Raw genomic sequence first — 25,462 nt, 5'->3', positions numbered from 1 at the left:
CTCTCCTCCCCCCTCAGGCTGCAGCACATAGGTCCTTTCTCCTCTGCACCCACTCCCATAATGCCAATGCCATGCGTGATGGCATTTTATTTAGGATGGCCATCGTTGCCTTTGACGTTGATGGCAAAAGTGCAACTGGCCATCGATGATGCATAACTATGCAATGGATGGTCATCCATTGTCAGTGACTGATTGGCCTGTGGGCCAATCCGAATACGGGGATGGGGCTTCACGGGTGTCCTGGGCCCAGAGCTATGCTCCGTGTCCCAGGAAAAACAAAAGCAAAACTGTTAGCTTAAGCTTGACATCGATGGTGGGAAGTCATCTGGTTCTCCCCCATCGATGTCAAAACTATTCAACATCAGTTAAACAATCAATGTTTTCTAAACATCGATTGTCGATGGACATGCCTGCATTTTAGGAGACCGGGACTCCCAGGTGGAGGGAGGGACAGAGCTACTGCTTGCACAATGTACAGGTGGCGAGTGCCAGCAGGGGTGACTTTACCTGCTGCCCACTGTCAAGCTGAGCCAGCAGGCCCATTTGGTCATGAAAGCTCCTAGACAGGTTCCTAGTTTGCCTTAGCCTAGGGCCAGCACTGTATCTAAATATAGCATTAACCAATGGTGCCAATTTCCCAAACCAAGAAAACCCTACAATATGAATGATTTAGAAAGAAAAAAAGCCAGCTGTGGGCAGACAAGTCCTCCTTTTGAGCATATTCGCTGCAGGATTATTTCTCTCCGCATGTAGCCGAAGTTAACTCAGCAGCCTATCTGTATGGTTGGATAAGATTGGTTTGCTGCTGCTGCTGCTGCTGTTGTTGTGAGTCAGTTGAGCGACTCCCTCCCAAGCCGGGGTGTCACTGTTTACATTAGAAATGCAGTGGACACGGACGCTTCCTAAATTCTTCTACGCATGCGCACATCGAACTGCGTGGCTGGGGCGTGGCGTCGTGTAGCTGTCATTCAAACCCGTTGCCCCGGGGACATATGACGTCGCCGCAACTGGCCAATAGCGCTCAAGAGCTTCTTACTGCGTACCAAATTTGAAAAGTGAGAGAGACCAGTGCGGGGAGCAGGGAACGGTTACACAGCGACAGCGAAGGGAGAGAGCGAGAGCCCGGTACAGACACCTCTGGAGGGAGTGGAGCGGTCGGCGCCATGAGGAGAAGGTGAGCGGTATTGGCGTTAGTAACCTGGTGACTCTGCTATAACCCGTTATGCGTGGGGGTGACCGGCAGCAACTGTCAGGCATGCGGGAGCGGCCATTAGCAAGTCGTACCGATCCCGGTGACGTGCTATGTGGCGCTGGCAGTTATTGGGCCGCTGACGGGGGTCCAGGGCACTGGCAGCCAGAGGTTTACTTTATATATATATATATATATATATATATATATATATATATATATATATATATATATATATATATATATATATATATATATATATATATGTGTGTGTGTCACCCGCACTTGTGCTTGGCATGCACCACTGACCACGTATTGCAGTCACACGCTGCAGAATAGATCGGCCTTTGCTGTCTGAGTGTTGTGGAACTACAAGTCTCAGCATGGCCTGCCGGTCTCCCTTGCTGCCCGATTTCTCTCCCAGTCCATTAGGCTGCATGGAGCTGGCAGCGAGCCGCACCCCCCAATACCTGGGTTTCTGTCCTGGTATAAAGAAGCCATTGTTTCTATGCAAGGTGCAGAGAGCTGCGGGCGAGGCCAGGACTATTCTGTGCAAATGAGCCAGTTCCAGGTTTCTGTGTCTGGCTGTACCACCTCCCATATACTGTCATTCTGCAGGCTATGCGCACCTTTCCTAATGCCCCTGTATGCGTACTAGTTTCATGTCACAATCCAATGTCGTGTTTTATTTCATTAGTGTTATCTTTTAACATGCCTATATTCTAGCTGTAAAACCAGCACAAGAATTCAGATTGCTGGGTAACTATTAACAGTAATTGCATTCTCCAGTTATGCGGGGTTAAGGTAATATGTTACTGTACATTGTGCTATGTGGTGTTTTATTGCAAGTAATTTATATTTCCACTCTGAAGTGATATTCTAGTCACTTTATACTATTAGAAGGTCTTGTCAGATTTGCATGAATTTTGGTGGAGCATTGCAATGAAATACACTGAATATTTATTACCCATTTCACACCGCACAAATAACCCAGTTGGAGGTGCACACCGCCACGTGCCACACCAAATAACCCGGGTTGACTAACCTGGCGTTTCGACCTGGGTTATAAGAAGGGTTAAACCCAGGTTGTCATCTGTATTATGGATGACCCAGGTTTGCTCTGAACGGGCCAGACCCGGGATCGCAGTCCTGGGTATATGATGTGAAGGGGTATAAGGTTACATTAAGTTGTGCCCATCCATGTCGTACATAAGTAGCCCTAAATAGTGCATTTTGGTACACCTTTTATTGAGCTGGAAACTTAAAATATCAGATTTTGTGATGAAATGTGATTTAGGGGGCTTGGCACATAGAGTTAATTAGGGGTAATATATCTATGAATGTATGCGTCATTGGGTCGACCACTGAAGGTCGGTGTTTGCCTTGCAGCACGGGATACGGTCACTAGGTCGGCAGGGCTTGGGTCAAACGCTGAAATAGGTCGACATGGCTAAGGTTGGAAGGATGACACCAGCTTTTGGTCGATGAGGGGAAGGTCAACATGAGGGTTTTTTTTTTTTGTACAAACCCGCTACCGATCTACCATTTGTTGCTTGAACAATATATATAACGCTTGTTAGCAATCCTTCTTTTCCTTGGGCATTGTGTTCAAAGCAGTATAAAACCACAGTGAAAATGTTGTCACCATGCGCTCCATCTGTGCTATTCTATTGGTACTGTGTTCAGGCTAATATTCCGCAGATGCCTGTTATTTCTGCTTTTCTCTTCTTGAGGTTGCAAGCAGAAATGTGAAAAAAAACTGGGTCTTTTCCCACATTTGCTTTGTAATGCTCAATAGTTTAGGAATGCTTACAGCTTTACATGGCTACATCCGGTTTATATGGGCCTGGCTATCGTGAAAAGCAACTGGCACCCAGTGCTATAACAGACATTTGGGTATTGCCCCGTCTTAAGGGACAGGCGCACTAAAAAAAATAAAATGCCCGTTCTCTGTATAATGGAAATGTATTCATTTGTTTATTAATTGTGGCAGCTGGGGCAAACAACAATGGAATTCTTCCTATCACCATGTTTGTGATGATGGGGACCTCTCTTAGGATTTTGTGCAGAAATTTGTATACTTGTCATACCTATTTTTGTGCTCGTTCTTCCCTAACAAAGAGTGCATTGAGATTTTATAGAAGAATTATCTGTTCTAGCCATTCCAATTGTAAAATTAGAACATTTTTTTTTAGAACTGTATCTGTAAGAAGTAAAATAAGCTAATTCTATAACCTCACCAATTGCTCTGGGTTCCAAGCCTGGTTCTGATTTATATTCCGATGTGATGAGCCCTGTGCCATGGGGCCACCTAAGGTTACATTGCATCACATATTTGTAAATGACTGTTCCTGCATTTTGCAGTTTGGGTGTTGAATGCATTCTTCCATTTCCAAAAATGTTACTTTTCTTATGTATTTCCAGTTGTGTGATCAGCTGCATTTACTTGTAGCCTTTACACATATGCACGGGATGCAGTTACAATCCCGGCGGTCGGGATCCCGGCGTGTATAATAAGTTGAGTGTTCTAAAAGCATCTGACTTTGAGACTGCTTTCCAGGCAGTGAAGGCAAATATGGAATGATGTCATCTTGTCATGCTAGCCCAAGCCGTCTGCGGGTGGGGCAGCAAACGCTCATTAGATCTAAATTTAACTGTTGCATACCAGTTTAATATAGTAATTGTGGAATTAACATTCCTTGTAAAGAAATCCATGCTAGAATTGCTAGTCCTTCTGGTATTTTACTAAAGTGTTCACTTTCAGGTAGGGTTCTTTTTTTCACTCAGGATTTTCTGTGTGTTATATTATGAATTGGATAAGATCGTTATGGGTGCCGGACGGGTTCCCGACAGTCGGGATCCCGACAGTCATTTACCCGACGTCGGGATCCCAACTGTCAAAATGCCGACAGCCGGGTGCCCGACGGACACCCGCTATTTCCCTCGTGGGGGTCCACGACCCCCATAGAGGGAGAATAGAATAGGTGGCTCGCGTAGCGAGCCACCGTGCCCGCAGCGAGCCCGCAAGGGGCTTTTTTGCGCTCGCCATGCTGTCTGACTCCGGGCAGACGGGATAATGACTGTCGGGATCCCGTCTGTCGGAGTCCCATACCACACCTGGTCGTTATACATAAGGTAGACATGAGGTTTTTCATGTTTCTTTTTCAAAACAGGTTATTTTCTTTCTTCACTGTCCAAGTGGGTAAAGAGTGAGAATATGTGTGCCGAGTGTAGCACATTGATACGGTGTCCATGACAGCAAAAAAAAGTCAACCTAATGCTTGTGTCAACCTTTTGACCTAATGTATGTGGACCTAACTTGTATCGACCTAATGACCGATGCCCCTCAAACCACATTTACATGCTTTTTCGACGCGTTAACTGCTGTGGTAGTGATCGCCACTCAGTCTGTCCCCCAGTAAGACTAGTTCTGCTACTACTCACAAAGCTGGTCTGTTAATGGCCACAATGTCTGGGGTCACCTTCTATCTAGAAACAAACTGGAACTGGGGGTTTGGTTCCATTCTGTTTCCAGATAGTATAGGAAGCTGCACAGAAATAAACTTGAAGGTCACCATCTTATTTTCTGAAGGTCCTCTTGCTGCTGAGAGTGCAGGGTGCCTTTTAACATTCTTAGCACTTTGAGTGCCAACGTTGCTGTTGGAGAGCCTCAAAATATTTGCTAAAAATGCCAGTGTCCCTTACAGCTACTGTTCTTTTAATATATATGCAAATACAGCCAAGTTAATTGACATTTAGATAAATATTGCACCCAAAATAAGAACAGTTGCTGTGAGCGATGCAGATATTTTGAGACTCTCACCGCAATGTTGGCACTCAAAGGTTTAAATCCGGCAGGGTGCACTTTAAATTAAATATCAGGTAAATAAACTATATTTATATTTGGAATACTCTTATTCTGCCTTAAAACATTGTATGTATTGGGGTGAGTATGCTGCAAGGAGTGTGTGTGTGATAGTGCCGGTGCCTGCGTTTCAAAGCTACTTCAAAGGCAACTTGCACCCTTCACATACAAGGGTGCCGGATGGGATCCCGACTGCTAAAACACTGACGGCCGTCGGCTATTCTCCCTCATGGGGGTCCACAACCCCCATAGAGGGAGAATAGAAAAGGTAGCGAGCCACCGCGCCCTCAGCGTGGCGAGCGCAGCAAACCCGCAAGGGGCTTGGTTGCGCTGGCCACGCTGTCTGAGTCCGGCCAGTTGGGACGGCATACCACACCCCACATGCAATTGGATTCTACTATTTCCTGGCAAATAAAATCCCAGAATATACCAGGCCAAGTATAAAAATGCTAGATTGCTTTTAATTATGCCTATAGCATATCTGCAAATGCAAGCAACAGAGTTCAAGACAGCCCAACTTGCCAATGTTTACAAATGTTTGTGTTTGCGGATGGTGAGTCTCCCTCAGAGCTTCATGCTGACATCCTTTCAAAGGGCAGAAGTGCATTCTTCAGGTCTGTGAGCTGCGCATTAATTTGAGTGAGTGCACTCATTAATTAAAATGAGTGCAGAGTGCCGGCGAATTGCCTGCAAATTTCAATCAATATTGCAAGTAGTAACTTTAAACAGAAATAGTCTGGTCACTCTGGTGTAAAATCTACACAAGGCTACTGTATAAGGCTATTGTTTAATAAGTTCATCACCCCTGGAAGCTCATATCGGCCAGCTGTACAAGGAGTGCAGGCTGTGGTGTAATAAGTATTGAAGGGAGGAGCAGGTATCTTCAGGACCGTAATCTGTTGGCTACTAAGGGATTGGACATGTGGCATCATCCAAAAAAACACTAGACCTCAGGGCTGGATTTTAATAGTGAAGGCTTCTGGGGATTCATTACATGGTGAGACATGTAGCCATAGTTCATACTATGGGCCTTATTCTAGTTCACTCTTTCTGACAAAATCCTTCTTGGATGGACAAAACCATGTGCACTGCAGGTGGGGCAGATGTGACTTGTGCAGAGAGAATTAGATTTGGGTGGGGTTTTACGGCAAAGTGAGATCTATATTGCAGTGTAAAAATAATGCAGCCAGTATTTGCCCTGCATAGAAACAAAATAACTCGCCCAAATCTAATTCTCTCTGCACATTTTACATCTGCCCCACCTGCAGTGCACATGGTTTTGTCCATCTAGGAAGGATTTTGTCAGAAAGTGAACTAGAATAAGACCCTATGTTACAGCATTTTTGTCATGTAACAATGTCTTCATCCACACTGCATGCTTGGTCGGCCAGTGGTTTGAGCATCACACTGACCTCTATATGGACATAGAGCCTAAAATGGAAAAAGCCAATACAGGTGCAACAGTACATTTGCTGTATTTTGCTAATAGAGGAAAATTATGATTTGTAATCTAGTACTGTATATTGTAGAGTTTAGGGGTCGATTCAGTGGTTTTTGTGTGCCATTCTAAAATTATACAGAGCAGATGATTGGTTGCCATTGGCCACTTCTCCTGTGGCTCACTTATCCTCCCATATCACTGCTTCATACATTTGCCCCGGTGTCATTTCAATTATTACATAATATCTCAATGTTTGGGTTGATATTATGAAAATAAGGCAATGTAACGGCCATAAATACTCTTTGGGATATGGTTAAATTAAAATGTACAACACTAAAGTTTATTCCATTACTGAGAATAATATATGTGTGTGTGTGTGTGTGTGTGTGTGTGTATGTATGTATGTATGTATGTATGTATGTATGTATGTATGTATGTATGTATGTATGTATGTATGTATGTATGTATGTATGTATGTATGTATGTATGTATGTATGTATGTATGTATGTATATATATATATATATATATATATATATATATATATATATATATATTTCTTTCAGTTTTTGAAGTATTACCTCAAAACCCAGTTTAAATTAAGTTCCCTCATCTGGTGATTGTTACTATAGCATTGTGATTGTTACTTTATTATAAGTTGTGCCCAGGTTACACAAATTGTCAAACTTATCACATTTATTTAGTTGTATCCACAGTATGTCCCCAACTTGTACAATTGTAAAAACCTAGGTACTATCCTACCTAACTGAGCTCATTTGAGTATGGTGTGAGCATCTTAAGGACTTGCATTTTACAGGGTTGTTGCATCAATGTTCTGGAATTTGTTTCCTTATGCTATTAGGTTTGCATTACAACTTAGTTGTTATGTGTTACTAACCTGCTCCTAATCTCCATGTAGTAGTGTTATAGATTGGAATAAAAACACCAAAATTTGTAACCTTTTCAAATGGCTTTATAGGGGAGTGTGAGAGGACGATAAGTCAGAAGGCGCAGTCTCTGAGACTGAGGGCAGTATTCAATGAGAAAAATTCTCTGTGTTTTATGGCGAGTTTGTGCTTTTCTCGCGTTGCATGGCGACTTTTGCTCTCAAAAAGCGAGCAACCCTATTCAACGTGCACTTCTCGCCGTCTTTCTAAGTGATTTTCGCCGTGTCTCTCCGTGTAGCAATTATCCATCTCTTCATGGAGAAGTGGAATATGAACTTTTACAATAAAAGATTTTTTGTTTTCATTTTGGTGTAAAAAAATCAGGAATTTTAATCTGTGAAAGGGCATGCTATTTTTATTCATGTGCTTATAGCACATGAATATATATTTAATTTAAATATATATTTTTTTTACACAGAGCAGCCAGCAGGGGGCCGGGAGCCGAGCCGCTCATTAGATATTCATATATTCACTGCACCCGATCATTACATATGCACGATCGGGTGCAGTGAATACCCGACCCCCTGTTGGCTCTCCGGGGGGGCACCGTCCTCGGGCTCCCTGCAGCGTCACCCCATACATTGAATAGTGTATAAAGTGCCGTGACGGAGAGTCTCCAAACATGGAGAATCTCCGCAAAAACACGGCGAGTGAAAAAAAACCGCTCGCCATGCACAGAGAATAATCACATTGACTACTGCCCTAACTCTTGGTTTGGATTTTCCTTTTTCGAAACAATTATTGCTGTGCGCCTAAAAAAATAAAATAATTGTGCTTCTTTAGCAATTTTTGGGTTATAACAAAAATTAAACTGTATATTCATCTTCCTTTTTTTTTTCTTCAGTGAGGCAATCGCCGCTGAATCTGTGGCATGCTTAAATTCTGCATTAACCCGTCTTCGAGATATATGGGAGGAAATTGGAATACCGGAAGACCAGCGACTGCAGAGAACGGATGCTGTCAAGAGACATGTAAATGTGAGTATGTAGCAGGGGGATATTTACTAAAGTGATAGTTATTCTATTCCCTCCACCCCCAAATTTGAGAGATTGCCCATGGCAACCAATCGGTTTCTACCTATATAGCACCTTTTATAAGATAATAGCTAAAATCTGATTGCTGGGGGCAATACCTGCACTTTGGTACATTTACTCCTCAAAGATTTCTTTTTTTCCTCTAGCCGTAATAAGTGTCTAAGTCTAAAGCTGAGTACTGTACACAGTATCGTCCATGACCGATGTAGTTAACGATTAGTCCTTGAGCATCAGGACAAATTATATAGTGCATACACACTGAACAATACTGTTCAGCACCCACATACAGGAGCATGCTGTGTTTGAAGTTAGTCAGGATTTAACTGCATGTACAAATGACCGAGGTAGCGCACATTGTTAACACACTAAATGATATTCATGAAAATATATATAGTTGTCATGCATATGGTTTAGTAAAATCCCCAAATGTGCATTCAGAGTAAAGGGGCGATTTCAGCCCTATTTCTAGGCGAGCTGACTAGATCACCGAGAAAAAGAGCGCGGAACACTCAGTGTATGTCCTGTAGCAATGCTGATGCCAGGTCCTGCATGTTGGTATTGCCCTTAGGGAGAGCCAGTGCTTGTGCTGCCTTCTCCTAGATCACTGGGCTTTGCCTATTGTAAAAATAGGCAAAGCCCTGCTCAGCACAAAGCATCGCAGTGTGCTGAGCGGGTGCACTGCTATGTTTGCCGAGTGTTCATGCTGCAGCACGTTGTTCAGCTTAAAGCCAGGGTGCCCTGTGTGTGTACGGGGCTTAAGAGTAAACGCTCTGCAAGTGTGCATGCTGGTCTGTTGGTTTACCACTCATCTCCGAGAGCCCAAATGTCCTTTTGAAGGCATTTTGTTACTACACTCTTGGTTCTGCCCCCCTCCCTGACATACTATTGCTTCTAACCTGCAGTTTTACAAATAATGGAACCCAGTCTGTGTTTTTTCTGCAGGATAAAATAAATGGATGTTATCTATTTATAGCTACAAACACTGTTTACGCTTTCGCTCGCTCTTATATTTTTGTAGGTGAATCTGCCTACACCACCTTATGTGGAACTGCCTTTCTTCCAGTAATCATGAATAACCTGTAATCCTTCCTTTTTATGACCGAACTCTAAATTCATGTATTAACTCATTAAAGTAGACAAACTCTATCCTATTCAAGATTTGGCCTAATTAGTTATTTTATAATAAATCTGCTTATCTCGTGTGCATGTCAGATGTTTAATTCCTATTGTATTTATACTTTACAGATGCTGTTAACAAGAATGATTGATGAAGAAGAAAGCTTGAAGGAACGTCTCCTAAAGAGCATTGATGTTTGCCGCCAAGAACTAAACACACTGTGTAATGAACTGCTTCTTCCTCCATTTGAAGTAAGTAAATCTGTATGAACTGACCAACTCCTTACCCATGGCATATTACATGTGATTCGTGGAGTGTGTATATATATATATATATATATATATATAATTTTATTTATTTATTTTTCTGCTGCTCAGTGGTGATAAGTGGGGTTTCTGTCTCCTTTTTCCTTCAGAATCTGGGATAATTCCTCCAAATCTACTTTTTTTTTTTTTTTCTCACTGATTTGTAATCGCACACAGTATTGGCCTGTTGATGACTCAAACACTTCCCATAGTGATGGTCATGGTGAACTAGTTAAAGTTGGACCTCAATGATCTTCTGCCTTCAAGGCATTATCAAGCAGCAGTAATCATGCCAATCAACACTCATTCAATTGTTTATCATGCCCGATCTATCTTCACAGGAGATTGGTGGGGGAAATATTCAATTGTGGTTTCTTTTAATTGTGCCCAGAAAGGCCAGGTTTGGGTATACACAACTTGAAGTACCGGAAGTGACGATAAACGTGGTGATTTAGCACCAAAACTTATTGCACATTTGAACTAATCAGCACTGTGAGCTGTGTCTTCACCTGGCTCATCTCTCCCTAACTGAGCAATAATTGAATTGCTCAATTGTGCCCCATCTAGTGACAACCGGAGAAAAAATCATCTGAATGTCATTTAAAAGTCAGTGGTCAGTGCCTGTAGAGTTATTTTGCAATAATTCATTTTAGCGAAACTTGCAAGAAGGTAGCATGTTTTATTTTATTTAGTCGCATGCCATATTAACATTATGAACATAACGCAGAGGACTATGGTCCAGATTCACAAAGCTTAAAAAAATTGATAAAGTGGAGAGGGATAAACAACCAGCCAATCAGCTGCCAACTGCTATGTTGGAGGATGGGTTGAAAAATGACAGAAGCTGGTTGTTTATCACTCTCCACTTTATCACTTTTTGAAGCTTGGTGCATCTGGCCCTATGAGAGGGGGAATCTTTGTATTAATGTTGAAAACAAATGACTTGTGGAATTGAAGTATTTCTTACCATTTGGTTCTGTTTCTTAGGAGGATGATAGCACTATTCTGCAGCTGGAAAAGGATTTGCGAACACGAGTTGAAGTCATGTTGAAACAAAAAAAGGAGCGAATGCAGGAACTCAGACTGTTAAAGCAACGTGATCAGGACCTGTGTGACATTCTGTGCACATCTGCTTATTATGTTGATGGTCAGCGTGTTCCAAGCCTGGATGAGCTAGACCAATTTAGGAGGCACTTGGCTGCACTTTCTGCGGAAAAGGTTAACCCCAATATTGGTTTTCCCTTAAGTCTTTTGTAAAGCTGCGAATCTTTATGCTCTGTGATGCAGGTTATTCTTACAACTGTTCTTGTTCTCCCCAACACTGTAGGAAAGTCGGGAAGCGGAGTTTGTCAAGATGAAAAAACAGATCATCCTGTGCATGGAGGAGCTGGATCACCTGCCTGATACTAGCTTTGAGAGGGATGTTGTATGTGAAGAGGAAGAAACTTTCTGTCTTTCAAAGGAAAATCTTGCAGCTTTGCACCAGCTTCTTTTTCAGGTGAGGAAATATTGTCTTTATAAATCTGTCCCGATCATCATTTTTATAGCAGTCTATGGAGCGACCATTGTCTGTATAATTGCAGTTAGAAGAACAGATAAGTCAAAATCAATCCCTATGTGAAGAATTACGGTCCAAAATTCTTGAGCTCTGGGATAGACTTCAAATTACCGAAGAGGAGAGGAACGCTTTGTCACCCCATATGACTGGATCTAAAGGAAAAACTATTAAAGCAGTAAGTGTGTGTGTTTTTTTTTTTTTTGTTTGTTTGTTTCTTTACCTACAAAAAAAGGAATATTTCATATGGACTCTTAAGTGGCTTCAATGCAAAAGATTTATAGCAACTTTTAACTTTCATGGGTCCCACAGGGTTTTGTTTTATTTTATTTATTTTTGTCTTTGGAACCATGGGAAACACACCTGCCTTGTAGGGTGTTTTTAACTTTTGGTGTGTGTGTGTGTGTGTGTGTGTGTGTGTATGTGTATATATATATATATAGATAGATAGATAGATAGATAGAGCAAGGTGTGTGGTCCGGCACTCACTGTATTCTTAGAATAGTGCTGCGTTGCCTTCCCCAGGATTTGTAGTCCTAATATGTAGCGTGGGAATGAGGGCGGCACTCGTCAGTCTCTTTTGATGCAAATAAAACAGCCTTTATTATCCGACGGCGTTTCGGGCTCTCACCCGTTATCAAGGATATATATATATATATATATATTACTATATACGAAACAGCATTTGCAGTCGGGTAAATATAAATCATTTCTTTAGTACCCAGGTTCAGCTCTCCACCGTATCCCATTGTAATTCCTGCATTATTTAAGTACCGTTTTTGGGCTGTAAACCGAACAGTGACAGTCCTACAGCAATGTTCCCACTGAACTCATTGGCTGAATATGCATTCATTCCAAAAAATGGAGCTCTAGCTATATTTTACTCCTGGTTTCCATGTTTTTCAGTTACAAGAGGAACTGGATCGTCTTCAGGAGCTAAAGCTGCAGAACATGAAAAATTTTATTGAAGCAATTCGAGCAGAATTATCAGCCTACTGGGACAAGTGTTTTTATAGCAATGAGCAAAGGCAAGCTTTTGCTCCATTTTATGATGGTGAGTTGAGCGTGTTTTTTTTTTTTTTTCTCATTACCAGTATATAAACTGCAGTCTAGCTTTTGTCTTTAGTATTGGCCAATATTAAATAACTAATATGGCATAATTGGTACTTTTTTTTTTTTTTTATGTCTCTTGTAAGAGGACTACAGCGAAGGCCTTCTAGCTCTCCATGATGTTGAAATCAACCGAATCAAACAGTACTATGAGGTGCATAAAGAAATGTTTGAAGGAGTGCAAAAGTGGCATGAGAACTGGAAGCTCTTTCTAGAGCATGATGTAAGTAAATCATGATGTAATATGCAAACGCCTTCCTACTCCGCTGTTTGAATGTATTGATTGAGTACAGCAGTGGTACATCTCGGGTTCTGGTGCTTGATTGGCTGGCTGTTGCTGTTTATATCTCCGATTCTGTAAGTGGCCTTTTGTCGTCTTAACCCTTCCGAAACTACATCATGTCTGGGAATGATACCGTGACTATAGACTCTGTACTTTCTGCCTTCTGTGGCTCACCTTCTTCTCTTGGCTACCAGTGGCTTGCACTTTCTATTTTTGTCCTCGTGGACATTAATTGTGCTAGAGCTACTTCGGCCTTGGTCCATGGTGCTCTTGTACGGTCTCCTGTCAGGCACTGGTCTCTGACCGTGGGGTAAATGTATTATACATATACCTATAGTGTCGCTATGGCTCTACCCACGTTGCCTCTTTTACTAATGTGAAGCTGGTAGCACCCTGCGGTGAGAAGTGTTCTCATCTTGGCTACTAGTGAGGGGAATCTGGCACACACACACACAGCGATCCATGTGGGCATCCATAGCGCATCAGCCCAGTGCACGGGATCTCAAGATGCACCCAGGAGCCACAGCCGCCACTACAGTGTCTGTTAGTGATGCAAATGAAATGCATGTGTCGGAATGGTGAATGCTGCTGTCCATTAAGACCTTGCCCCTGCACTTCGGCGTGCTTTCTTAAAGATCGCAGTGCCAGTAATGATCTATGTATAATAAACTTAGACAATATTCCTTATTTTGTTGTTGCCTTTCCTTATAATGCTTCACTGCCCTGATGCCAATGAGCCACTTCCTTGTTTGTTGCTTGAGGTTATACTTGCGCATGTGCTTTGCTTGGATATGACTTTTTTTTTTATTTATTTTTTTACGACATGTTTGTGTCATGCAAAACAACTTGACGTACGCCACTTTGTGTATATGCCTTGCATGGCAGTATACAGGAGGGAGAGACCTATTTGATGCATCGGAAATATTGAAAGTATAAAGCCGTGTACAGATGTGACGAGCTGATATTCATTGTACTAGAACAGCAGTAATTTCAGTAGCTCTAGCAGTATATTATCTTTTATTTTGATTTATTTTTTATCCTTAGAGAAAGGCAACCGATCCAAATAGGTTTACGAACCGTGGCGGCAATCTCTTGAAAGAGGAAAAGCAACGCGCGAAGTTGCAAAAAATGCTGCCAAAGGTAATTGTGGAAATATTTATAAATATATTGGGTAGGAATAAATGACTGTTAGGGTATATTTGTACTACTTTTACATATAAAGGTTTTATTTTGATACATGTATATTGCATGACTGCGTGTTAGAGCACAGTGTCGTCTGTTGCTGTATATTTACATTGGCTGTAAGGATGCCCTGTTCAATTTGCATTTGCATGTTGTATGTATGAGTACATATATATATTTATTTGTGTCTCTCCACTATAGCTGGAGGAGGAATTGAGAGTGCGCATTGCAGCATGGGAAGAACAACAAGAGCAGGAGTTCTTTGTGGATGGAAAGAAATTTATGGACTATGTTGCAGAGCAGTGGAACCAGTTTAACCTGGATAAAGAAAGGGAAAAACAAGAGCGGGTAATACGTTTAAACGTGTATTTTATAATATATCTATCTATATATAGTACTTGTTTCCTAACACGGCGCCCATCGCATCGTATACCATAAGCCTTACAATGGTATGTGATGCGATGGCACCCAATGTTATACAATTTAAAATTGTATATGGCATACAATGCGATGGTATACAATTTTAAATTGTATAAGCACCCTAATGGGTGCTTTCAATGTTAAATGGCCCCCTATAAGATTATTAATTGTATAAGCACCGTAATGGGTGCTTACAATATTAAAAGCACCCCCATGTTCAACGACCACCTGAAGTGTGGCGAGCGCAGCGGTACGCATCCTCCGACCTTTTCATACCCCCAACATCCATGTCGGCGTGTAGTTTATTTTAGATAGTGTGGCGAGCCCGAAACGTGGAGACGCGGAAAACATGTAAAATAAAACGCGCCCGCTCGCCACACTATATAAAATCAACTCCACGTGGACAGTGGGGGTATGAAAACGTCAGAGGACACGTACCGCCACCCCTCGCGGGCTCGCTGCGCTTGCCACGCTTCGGATTGGCGTTGATAGTGGCAGTGGCGTGGGGGTGCATTTAACATTGTAAGCACAGATTAAGGTGCTTATACAATGAAAAATCGTGTAGGGGGACCGTTTAACATTGAAAAAACCCATTAGGGTGTTTATACAATTTAAAATACCATTGCATCGCATGGTATACAATGCCATACGACTGAATATCGTGGGCGCCGTGCTAGGAAACAAAATATATATAACAATTAAAAAATATATATAACTTTGGCCGGGCACAATCTCCGGAATAAAGTGCTTGTCGGGTGCCTTCGTTCTTGGGGTAATGTAGAGTTTTGGCTACAACGCGGCACTCGACCAATTCCAATCACAGAAATCTTTATTGAGACAGCAACGTTTCAATACCACCATATTATCATCAGGCTCAACAATGCTAATGCAAACACATACCTATATACCCCCGAGGTGTACCTTGCGTGCAGGTGCCGGCAACTAGTACCGCCCACTCCACGCAACAGCGTGCTACTGGTAGCGTTCACACCGGACCCCATCAATACATTACAGGGCTCAGTGCTACACTCCTTAACCCGTTCAGTGCACTAAACAATTTAACATCGTACAAATATACATAATTATATAATTAAATATATTACATACACATATATGTAAATACAAGACATTAATACAAAAAATGAAAAGAACATACATAATACATGCATATACAGAAACTGTACCCCGTTAGGAGGAATACATAGTAATACCAAAATCTCACTGTAGTTAATACCTCATTAACTTGCCATCACACCAATCCCAAACAGCAGGCTAACAATTATAATAACACATTAATGCCTGAATATTCATTAAGCCCATTGGGCGCTACTGTACCAAGTCGGGCAATCCAGCGTGCTTCGCATTTAAGAAGTTGTAGACCTCGATTCCCCCCTCGGATCGATGAGGGAATGTGGTCTATTATCCTATATCTTGGAGATGATAAATTATGATGTGCTACAGCAAAATGTCTAGAAACAGGACGATCACTAGTACCTTTAAGTAACGCTTTACGTATAGATGATCTACGTGCCATCATGCTCTCCTTAAAGGGGCGTTCTGTCTTTCCTATATAGGAAATACCACAAGGGCACAAGATTTGATACTGTCAATGGTGTATTACAGGTTAACAAAAATCGAATAGGTATCGACTTGCCAGTATGTGGATGGTTAAATGATGTACCAGAAATGAAAAAACTACAAGTAGTACATACACAGCCCACCTTAGTGGATTGTCGATTAGAAGTAAATAACGAAGCATCCGTTTTTACTAACACATCGCTGATGATACTTTTAGACCACTTAAAACTGGGGAGAAGTCTAGTCTGAGATCCCCAATTGTGAATCTGCCTGTAATAAGGGCCAATGTTGGCGTGCTATTCTAGTGAGTGTCGAGCTATGATGGTTGTATGCGGTTACCCATGGCAACCGGTCACTCACCCCTTCCTCTGGCTTTGTAGAATATAGCAGATCCATCCGATCCAACGCCATAACTTACTCTTTGATGGCCTCTAATTCACTTAAAGGGTACCCCCGTTGTGCAAATCGTACAATCATATCCTCCATCTGAGCTGCTGCAATAAGCGGGTCTGATACTATACATTTAACTCTTAGTAACTGTGAGGCTGCGCACTGCTGGTCTCGGGTGACAACTGTTATAGTCTAGCAAATTGTTTCTATCTGTAGGCTTCGCATAAAGACAAGTAGAGATGGTACCATTGTCTATTTGAATACGGACATCCAAATAATGAATGTCACGATCACTATAAGTAAAAGTGAATTTAATCGGACTGTTATGAGTCTCGAGCAAAGTAATCAAATCATCAGGGGGACCCTGCCGCATCACCAAAAGATCGTCGATATATCGATTTTATAGTGAACGATTCTACCCGCAATCGATGGTTGGAAATAAACTTTGTTCTAATTCAAACATAAAAATTATAATTGTTAGCCTGCTGTTTGGGATTGGCGTGATGGCAAGTTAATGAGGTATTAACTACAGTGAGATTTTGGTATTACTATGTATTCCTCCTTACAGGGTACAGTTTCTGTATATGCATGTTTTATGTATGTTGTTGTTTTCAATTTTTGCATTAATGTCTTGTATTTACGTATGTGTATGTCTTTTCATTCTGATAGTATTTTTTTTTTTTTTTTTTTTTATACATTTAGTCTTTTTAAGTATATATGTACGATGTTAAATTGTTTAGTGCACTGAACGGGATAAGGAGTGTAGCACTGAGCCCTGTAATGTATTGATGGGGTCCGGTGTGAACGCTACCAGTAGCACGCTGTTGCGTGGAGTGGGCGGTACTAGTTGCCGGCACCTGCACGCAAGGTACACCTGGGGGGCATATAAGTATGTGTTTGCATTAGCATTGTTGACCCTGATGATAATACGGTGGTATTGAAATGTTGCTGTCTCAATAAAGATTTCTGTGATTGGAATTGGTCTGGAGTGCCGCATTGTATCCAAAAGTCTACATTACCCCAAGGACGAAGGCACCCAACAAGCACTTATATTCCGGAGGTTGTGCCCGGCCAAACAACCAAATATATATTGGAGTCGACATACCGTGTTGGTTTTCTCTTTTAATGGTCCTGGTGACACAGCTCAACATTGGGATGTAGGAGCCAGGCACCTATCCTAAAGCTATTGGAGGGTAGGCTCCTCCCTTCTGCATCCCAGACTCCTCAGTTCGTGTTAGGTGCCCACTGGAGTGGGTGCTATTCTAAAGGGCTACTGGAGCAGTCGAAGGATTAGAGTTAGTTAGGAGGTTTTTTTATTTTATTAACTTTTACACTAGTTAGGTAGGCACAGTGTGAGGATTCTCACTGAATCCTCACACTGACAGCGCAGCAGGAGCTGACAGAAGCGTGTCCTGTCAGCTCACTGTGCACGGGGGAGACGCTGTCTGGTCTCCCTGTGCAGCACTTACAGCTTCTATTAAGAAGCTGCCTGGGCTCCGGAGCGCTCTGAAACCGGCTTTACGCTAGGTGGGGATCATGGGGGACAGGCGCTCCGTGATGGCGGCGGCCATTTTCTGCGGAGCTTACAGTGGAAGCAGTGGATGCAATGACTGTTCCCTGGGAGGGGAATCTGCTTTATGCCTTTCTGCCCTTTCCAATGCTGGCGAGAGTATTGAAAAGAATCCAGTCCCAAAGAATTCCAGTGATTCTAGTAGCCCCGGATTGGTCAAGGAGGTCCTGGTACTCGAGGCTTCAGAGATTGTCTGTGGACTCGTGGCGTCTACCTCTGAGGTCAGATCTGTTAAACCAAGGGCCGTTCTTACACATGGATTCAGCTCGGCTAAATTTGATGGCTTGGCTATTGAAACCGCCATCTTGAAGAACAAGGGTTTCTCGGAGGCTGTGGTTAACACCATGGTAAAAGCTAGGAAGTCAGTGTCTTCAGCAAACTATCATAGGGTCTGGAAGACTTATATTAGGTGGTGTGAAAGGCAGAAGTCGCATACATCGCGGTTTCGACTTTCAAAATTGTTGGAGTTTTTGCAGGATGGTTTTTCGTCTGGGTTAAGCCTTTAATCACTCAAGATACAGATATTGGCCTTGTCGATTTATTTCCAGAAAAGGATAGCTTTGCTACCGGAGGTGCAAACTTTCCTGCAAGGGATTTCACGATTGAAACCTCCCTACAAGCAAGATGTGACTCCATGGGATTTATCGCTGATACTGGAGTGTCTTCAAAAGGCGCCCTTTGAGCCGCTGAGGTCGGCTGACCTTAAGTTCCTTACATGGAAGCTTGTATTTTTGTTGGCTGTTGCGTCAGCAAAGAGAGTATCAGAGTTGGGAGCGTTGTCATGCAAGTCTCCTTTTCTTATTTTTCATGATGACAGGGCTGTTCTTCGAACAGTACCCCAATTTTTGCCAACAGTAGTCTCTGCTTTTCATCTCTATCAGGAGATAGTTCTGCCTGTGTTTCAACCCCCAGAGGGTTAAAGAAAAAGGGACAAATTGAGGAATTTGGATGTTGTGCGCGCCTTGCGCATTTATGTGGACAGGGTGAAGGGTGTCAGGAAGACTGACACTTTGCTAGTCTTGTATGATGTGCACAAGATTGGTTGGCCTGCCTCTAAGCAGACCATTGCTAGGTGGTTGCGTTCTGTCATTGCCTTTGCATATACTAAGGTTGGTAGGCCTGTGCCGGCCAGGATTAATGCGCATACCACCAGGTCGGTCGCCACCTCTTGGGCGGTTCGACATGGGGCCACAGCTGAGTAGGTTTGCAGGGCCGCCACTTGGTCATCTGTTCACACTTTTGCCAAATTCTATAGGTTCCATGAGTTCGCGTAAGAGGACGCATCATTCGGGCGAGCAGTGATGAGCTGCAGACCTGAGCGTACCCACCCAAAGGACCGGCTCTGGAACGTCCCAATGTTGAGCTGTGTCACCAGGACCATTGAAAGAGAAAAAGGGATTTTTGTAAGAACTTACCGTTCAAATCCATTTCTCTGATATTGTCCTGGTGACACAGCGATCCCTCCCTTAGGCTCAGTAAGGTATATATGGTTGAAAAGTAATTGTGCATATAATATGTGCATGCGTTTTGTACTGAGTTAATGTATTCCAGTGGCTTTGAAAGATTGAACTGAGGAGTCTGGGATGCAGAAGGGAGGAGCCTACACTCCAAAAGCTTTAGGATAGGTGCCTGGCTCCTACGGACCCTCCTACATCCCAATGTTGAGCTGTGTCACCAGGACCATATCAGAGAAAGGGATTTGAACGGTAACTTCTTACAAAAATCCCTTTATCTTCTTCTGCTGTTGGCACCCCCATTCCGTTTGACTCTTGATGGTCAGCGTCTCCAGTACACTGCACTAAATCGGTGTTGAGTTGTGGAAATTCACCTGCACGTGAGTTGGTGAGCACTGCATGAATATGGAACCTGTACCTGTGGAAAATACTGCTGCTACCGGGTTTTCCCGGATTAGCTATGCCATAGGTGACCCTTTCAGCTATACCGACAACGAGGCTGTTAACATCTTATTACAGAGCCTATTTGCTGAACTAGCAGAAGCTACACCACTAGAAGATGTATTCCGTGATCTGGTGAAACTCCACAAACATGAAATTGACTATTACTATCACGCTGTTTCATTGAGCGATTACCACCGGGCAAAGGAAATACCGAGAGGATTGCGTATTAAAAACGCACCCACCATAGGGAAATATGATGCAGAGTTCTGCAGAAAGTGGGTGGCAATCGCAAACAAATGTTCCTTCGATTGGATGCTGCTGATTATCCAGTTTTCTTCAAAGGAGATAAATACGAGTAAAGAAAAGATTTCTGCCTTTGAATCGATACATAAAGCAAACTTATTAAATGATACATCCACCAAATGGTATGATAAGTTGTCCTCACAGATACAGATCTACAAAAGGGACCTTATCCGATCTAAAAAAGAAAAGAAGGTCAAGGTCGATAAAGACTATGAGCTACATACCGTGTACCATTGGCTAAACCCATATCGTGATAGAGATGAGAGGAAACCGTTCTTTCGGCGGGGACGTAAAAGATTTGACCAAGCACAGAGTTCTACTGATTTAAATTCCTCAAGTAGCGATAACAGCACTAAACAGAGAAGCCGTGGAACACCTGTCCCTTAAGCAGTATGAACGAGAGCTCACACGAGGCCCAGGCAATTCACCAGACTTGGAGGTCAAGGCCGCCGGCAGAGGGGGAAGAAAACCCCCGAAATCCAAAAAAGATTAATTCTTAATCTATCTTCACATCATTTGTCGGACATTGAGGAAGAGGGTTCTGTCCAAAGGACTATCATTTATTTATTCCCTCCACGTGTTTTAATGAATTGCATTGGACTTTGGAACATCAGACTTTCCCATTCCTTACGCCTGAAAGAATTTTACAATAAACCAAAGACTGTGCCATCTGAGACTGTGAGTGTAACGATATCCCCGAGGGATGTTATTACCAAACAACTACACAAGGTTATGGCCAAGTCAACTTTTGACCCGCAATTTTGACTTTCTCGAACATGACGGACTTTGAAGTTCAATCTGCTATGAAAAACCATGTTCCTATACGTTCTAATATTAGTAGACCCAGAACGTTTGGCTTTGCAATCTTTTTGTCTGAGGACAGGTCACTGGTGTTTCGCCCAGCAGACAAGGGCCGAGCACTAGTGATCATGGACTTAGACAAATATCATACACAGATTATGTCCCATTTTAATGATGAATTAACCTACCGTAGACGTAATTGTGATCCTTCTACTGTATTTTCTAATGAGCTGTCAGTTTTGCTTCATCAAGCAGTGAATAATGGGATTATCTCTCATGTTTTGAAAAATGTGCTTTTACCTGCCTATCCAATGGTACCGCAATTTTTTATTGTATACCTAAAGTCCATAAATCGGTCATCGACCCACCTGGCAGGCCTATTGATGAGGGTCATTTTTTTTAGATTGTTTATTACAACCGTGTATTCGTGGTAACCCGCGGTACCTGTTGCATAAGACGGATCTCTTAAAGCAACTACAGTATGTGCCTTGTGGGTTAAATTATGTTTATTTATTCACTATTGATGTTAGTGCTTTGTACACATCAATTCCACACATTATGGGGTTGGCAGCCCTTAAACACTTCTTGTCTAGCAATCCACTCTATCAGGGACCTGATTATAGAGTTCATTGCAGAGTTAATGTCTATGATTCTGACAAAAGATTTATGGTGGGCGGTTCTTCCTGCAATTGATGGGTGTAGCGATGGGGGCGGCCGTAGCCCCCTCATACGCGAAGATTTTTATGTTTGAATTAGAACAAAGTTTATTTTTTAACCAACCATCGATTGCGGGTAGAATCGTTCACTATAATCGATATATCGACGATCTTTTAGTGATGTGGCAGGGTCCATCTGATGATTTGATTACTTTGCTCGAGACTCATAACAGTAGTAACAGTCCGATTAAATTCACTTTTACTTATAGTGATCGTGACATTCATTATTTGGATGTCCGTATTCAAATAGACAATGGTACCATCTCTACTTGTCTTTATGCCAAGCCTACAGATAGAAACAATTTGCTAGACTATAACAGTTGTCACCCGAGACCAGCAGTGCGCAGCCTCACAGTTACTAAGAGTTAAATGTATAGTATCAGACCCGCTTATTACAGCAGCTCAGATGGAGGATATGATTGTACGATTTGCACAACGTGAAATTAAGTGAATTAGAGGCCATCAAAGAGTAAGTTATGGCGTTGGATCTGCTATATTCTACAAAGCCAGAGGAAGGGATGAGTGACTGGTTGCCATGGGTAACCACATACAACCATCATAGCCCGACACTCACTAGAATAGCACGCCAACATTGGCCCTTATTACAGGCAGATTCACAATTGGGGATCTCAGACTAGACTTCTCCCCAGTTTTAAGTGGTCTAAAAGTATCATCAGCGATGTGTTAGTAAAAACGGATGCTTCGTTATTTACTTCTAATCGACAATCCACTAAGGTGGGCTGTGTATGTACTACTTGTAGTTTTTTCATTTCTGGTACATCATTTAACCATCCACATACTGGCAAGTCGATACCTATTCGATTTTTGTTAACCTGTAATACACCATTGACAGTATCAAATCTTGTGCCCTTGTGGTATTTCCTATATAGGAAAGACAGAACGCCCCTTTAAGGAGCGCATGACGGCACGTAGATCATCTATACGTAAAGCGTTACTTAAAGGTACTAGTGATCGTCCTGTTTCTAGACATTTTGCTGTAGCACATCATAATTTATCATCTCCAAGATATAGGATGATAGACCACATTCCCTCATCGATCCGAGGGGGGAATCGAGGTCTACAACTTCTTAAATGCGAAGCACGCTGGATTGCCCGACTTGGTACAGTAGCGCCCAATGGGCTTAATGAATATTGAGGCATTAATGTGTTATTATAATTGTTAGCCTGCTGTTTGGGATTGGTGTGATGGCAAGTTAATGAGGTATTAACTACAGTGAGATTTTGGTATTACTATGTATTCCTCCTAACAGGGTACAGTTTCTGTATATGCATGTATTATGTATGTTCTTTTCATTTTTTGTATTAATGTCTCGTATTTACATATATGTGTATGTCTTTTCATTCTTACTGTTTTTTTTTTTTTTATATATTTAGTCTCTTTATGTATATATGTACGATGTTAAATTGTTTAGTGCACTGAACGGGTTAAGGAGTGTAGCACTGAGCCCTGTAATGTATTGATGGGGTCCGGTGTGAACACTACCAGTAGCACGCTGTTGCGTGGAGTGGGCGGTACTAGTTGCCAGCACCTGCACGCAAGGTACACCTGGGAGGCATATAAGTATGCGTTTGCATTAGCATTGTTGAGCCTGATGATAATACGGTGGTATTGAAACGTTGCTGTCTTAATAAAGATTTCTGTGATTGGAATTGGTCTGGAGTGCCGCGTTGTGTGTGTGTGTGTGTGTATGTATGTATATATATATATATATATATATATATATATATATATATATATATATATATATATATATATATATATATATATATATATATATATATATATATATATATATATATATATATATATATATATATATATATATATATATATATATATATATATATATATATATATATATGTGTGTGTATATGTGTGTGTGTATATATATATTTTATTATTATTATTGTCTGTAGCAAAATATTTTATACCACAAAACCGAGAAAGACAAGTGGTTTGTTTAAAAGGTACTTGTGTATTATCACGGCTCCCATCTCATTGCATACCATAAGGCTTAAGATGGTATGCAATGAGATGTGCTGCGATGGGACCCGATCTTATACAATTTAAAATTGTATACCATTGTATATGGCATACAATGAGATGAGATTTTTAATTGTTTAAGCACACTAATGGGTGCTTTCAAGGTCAATTGGCCCCCTATAAGATTTTTAATTGTAAGCATTTATTAGGGTGCTTATACAATGTTAAATGCACCCCCATGCCACCCCCACTATCAACACCAACCCGAAGTGTGGCGAGCGCAGCGAGCCCGCGTCCTTCGACCTTTTCATACCCCCACTATCCATGTCGGCGTGGAGTTGATTTTATATAGTGTAGTGAGCCACCGAGCCCGAAGCGTGGCGAGGGGACGCGTAATACATGTAAAGTATTACGCGCCCCCTCGCGGGGCTCGCTGCGCTCGCCACGCTTCGGGCTCCAAAAATCAACTCCACGCCGACATGGATAGTGGGGGTATGAAAAGGTCGGAGGACGCGTTCCGCCGCCCCTCGCAGGCTCGCTGCGCTCGCCACGCTTCGGGTTGGCGTTGATAGTGGGGGTGCATTTAACATTGTAAGCACCCATTAGGGTGCTTATACAATTAAAAATCTTATAGGGGGGCCAATTGTCCTTGAAAGCACCCATTAGTGTGCTTATACAATCTAAAATCCTCTCATCTCATCATATGCCATATACAATGGTATACAATTTTAAATTGTATAAGATCCCATAAGATGGAAATCGTGGGAGCTGTGATAATACACAAATACCGTTTAAAAACAATATATACTTTTTTTTTTTTGTGGTTTAAATTGAACGTTTGCTACAGTCTGAAATTTATGTATTAACAGCTTGTGGAAGCAGGCTTTAGAATAACTATACCCACCCAGTACAATGAGGCATGTTTGCATTCCAGTAATGTGCCATTCACAATAATTGTTTCTTTTTCATACAGCTAATGAAGAAGACTCGTCAGCTAGAGGAGGAGATGTATTATGGAAGTGCGCCTAGAACTCCTAATAAGAGACGAGTGCTTGGCACTACTACACCTAGTAAACTGCGCAAGGTGTGTTCTGTTTTACTCTTCTAATTGCCATATGTGCAGTTAGTTTATCTGACAAAATCTGCACATCAGACTCATACATACATTTTTATATATAATATTAAAATGTGTGTATATTCTCCGCTGAGGCCTACTATGCACTCACAGCACCCCACCCACTTAACACTAATGCTTTCTATGCTCTGTAAAGTTTAGACTCATCTTTATTGATATGCATTACTGTTGGCACTATAGACTGAAGTGACTGCATCAGTAATGGTGCGCCGGGAATGCCCTTCTATACCATATCTTCCACGGATCATACTGATCATAAATACTATTTTCCAGTCAGTATGGGTAAAGTAATACTGCCATGCGTGTGCATTTTGTTGTCTCCCTGTTCTTTGCACTAATTTGCTTGCCTTTTCCCCTCAGCTTAATGGCACAACTGTTTCCAGTTCCACCAACAGCACACTACGCTCTGCATTCAGTGGGACACTCTGCCACTCTCCTGTTTCACGTCCACCCCCTAGTGGTGGCAAGGTTAGTTAATGGCGGCAGTTCTACCAGTGCATGAATAATACATCTGCTTCATAGCCTGTGCTTTTGCTTCAACAACACTCCGTCCCATGGGGTTTCACATGTTAGAAATGAACACTTAAGAATAGTGGCAGTATTGCTGTTACCAACTACT

At 42.0% G+C, this 25,462-nt stretch overlaps 1 protein-coding gene across 4 annotated transcripts in view; it reads left to right on the top strand.

The window, feature by feature from the left end:
• Positions 1 to 982: 982 nt before the first annotated feature.
• The window catches only part of PRC1 (protein regulator of cytokinesis 1), a 37,146-nt gene continuing 12,666 nt past the window's right edge, over positions 983 to 25,462 (top strand). For 2 of the 4 annotated variants that reach the window (XM_083184118.1, XM_083184117.1), the window contains exons 1-12: positions 986 to 1,174; positions 8,286 to 8,418; positions 9,721 to 9,843; positions 10,885 to 11,115; positions 11,225 to 11,395; positions 11,481 to 11,630; positions 12,359 to 12,506; positions 12,649 to 12,785; positions 13,890 to 13,985; positions 14,229 to 14,375; positions 24,682 to 24,792; positions 25,204 to 25,311. In XM_083184118.1, coding sequence (XP_083040244.1) covers positions 1,164 to 1,174; positions 8,286 to 8,418; positions 9,721 to 9,843; positions 10,885 to 11,115; positions 11,225 to 11,395; positions 11,481 to 11,630; positions 12,359 to 12,506; positions 12,649 to 12,785; positions 13,890 to 13,985; positions 14,229 to 14,375; positions 24,682 to 24,792; positions 25,204 to 25,311 — 1,566 coding nt within the window. In that variant the 5' untranslated portion in view covers positions 986 to 1,163. Of the gene's footprint in view, positions 1,175 to 8,285; positions 8,419 to 9,720; positions 9,844 to 10,884; positions 11,116 to 11,224; positions 11,396 to 11,480; positions 11,631 to 12,358; positions 12,507 to 12,648; positions 12,786 to 13,889; positions 13,986 to 14,228; positions 14,376 to 24,681; positions 24,793 to 25,203; positions 25,312 to 25,462 lie in introns of all 4 variants that reach the window. The other 2 variants (XM_083184116.1, XM_083184119.1) reach the window with 2 other exon arrangements.

Source organism: Crinia signifera, chromosome 4 (genome assembly GCF_055691185.1).
Source record: "Crinia signifera chromosome 4, ASM5569118v1, whole genome shotgun sequence".
NCBI classification, from domain to species: Eukaryota; Metazoa; Chordata; class Amphibia; order Anura; family Myobatrachidae; genus Crinia; species Crinia signifera.
This window is presented reverse-complemented; position numbering and strand designations above follow the sequence as displayed.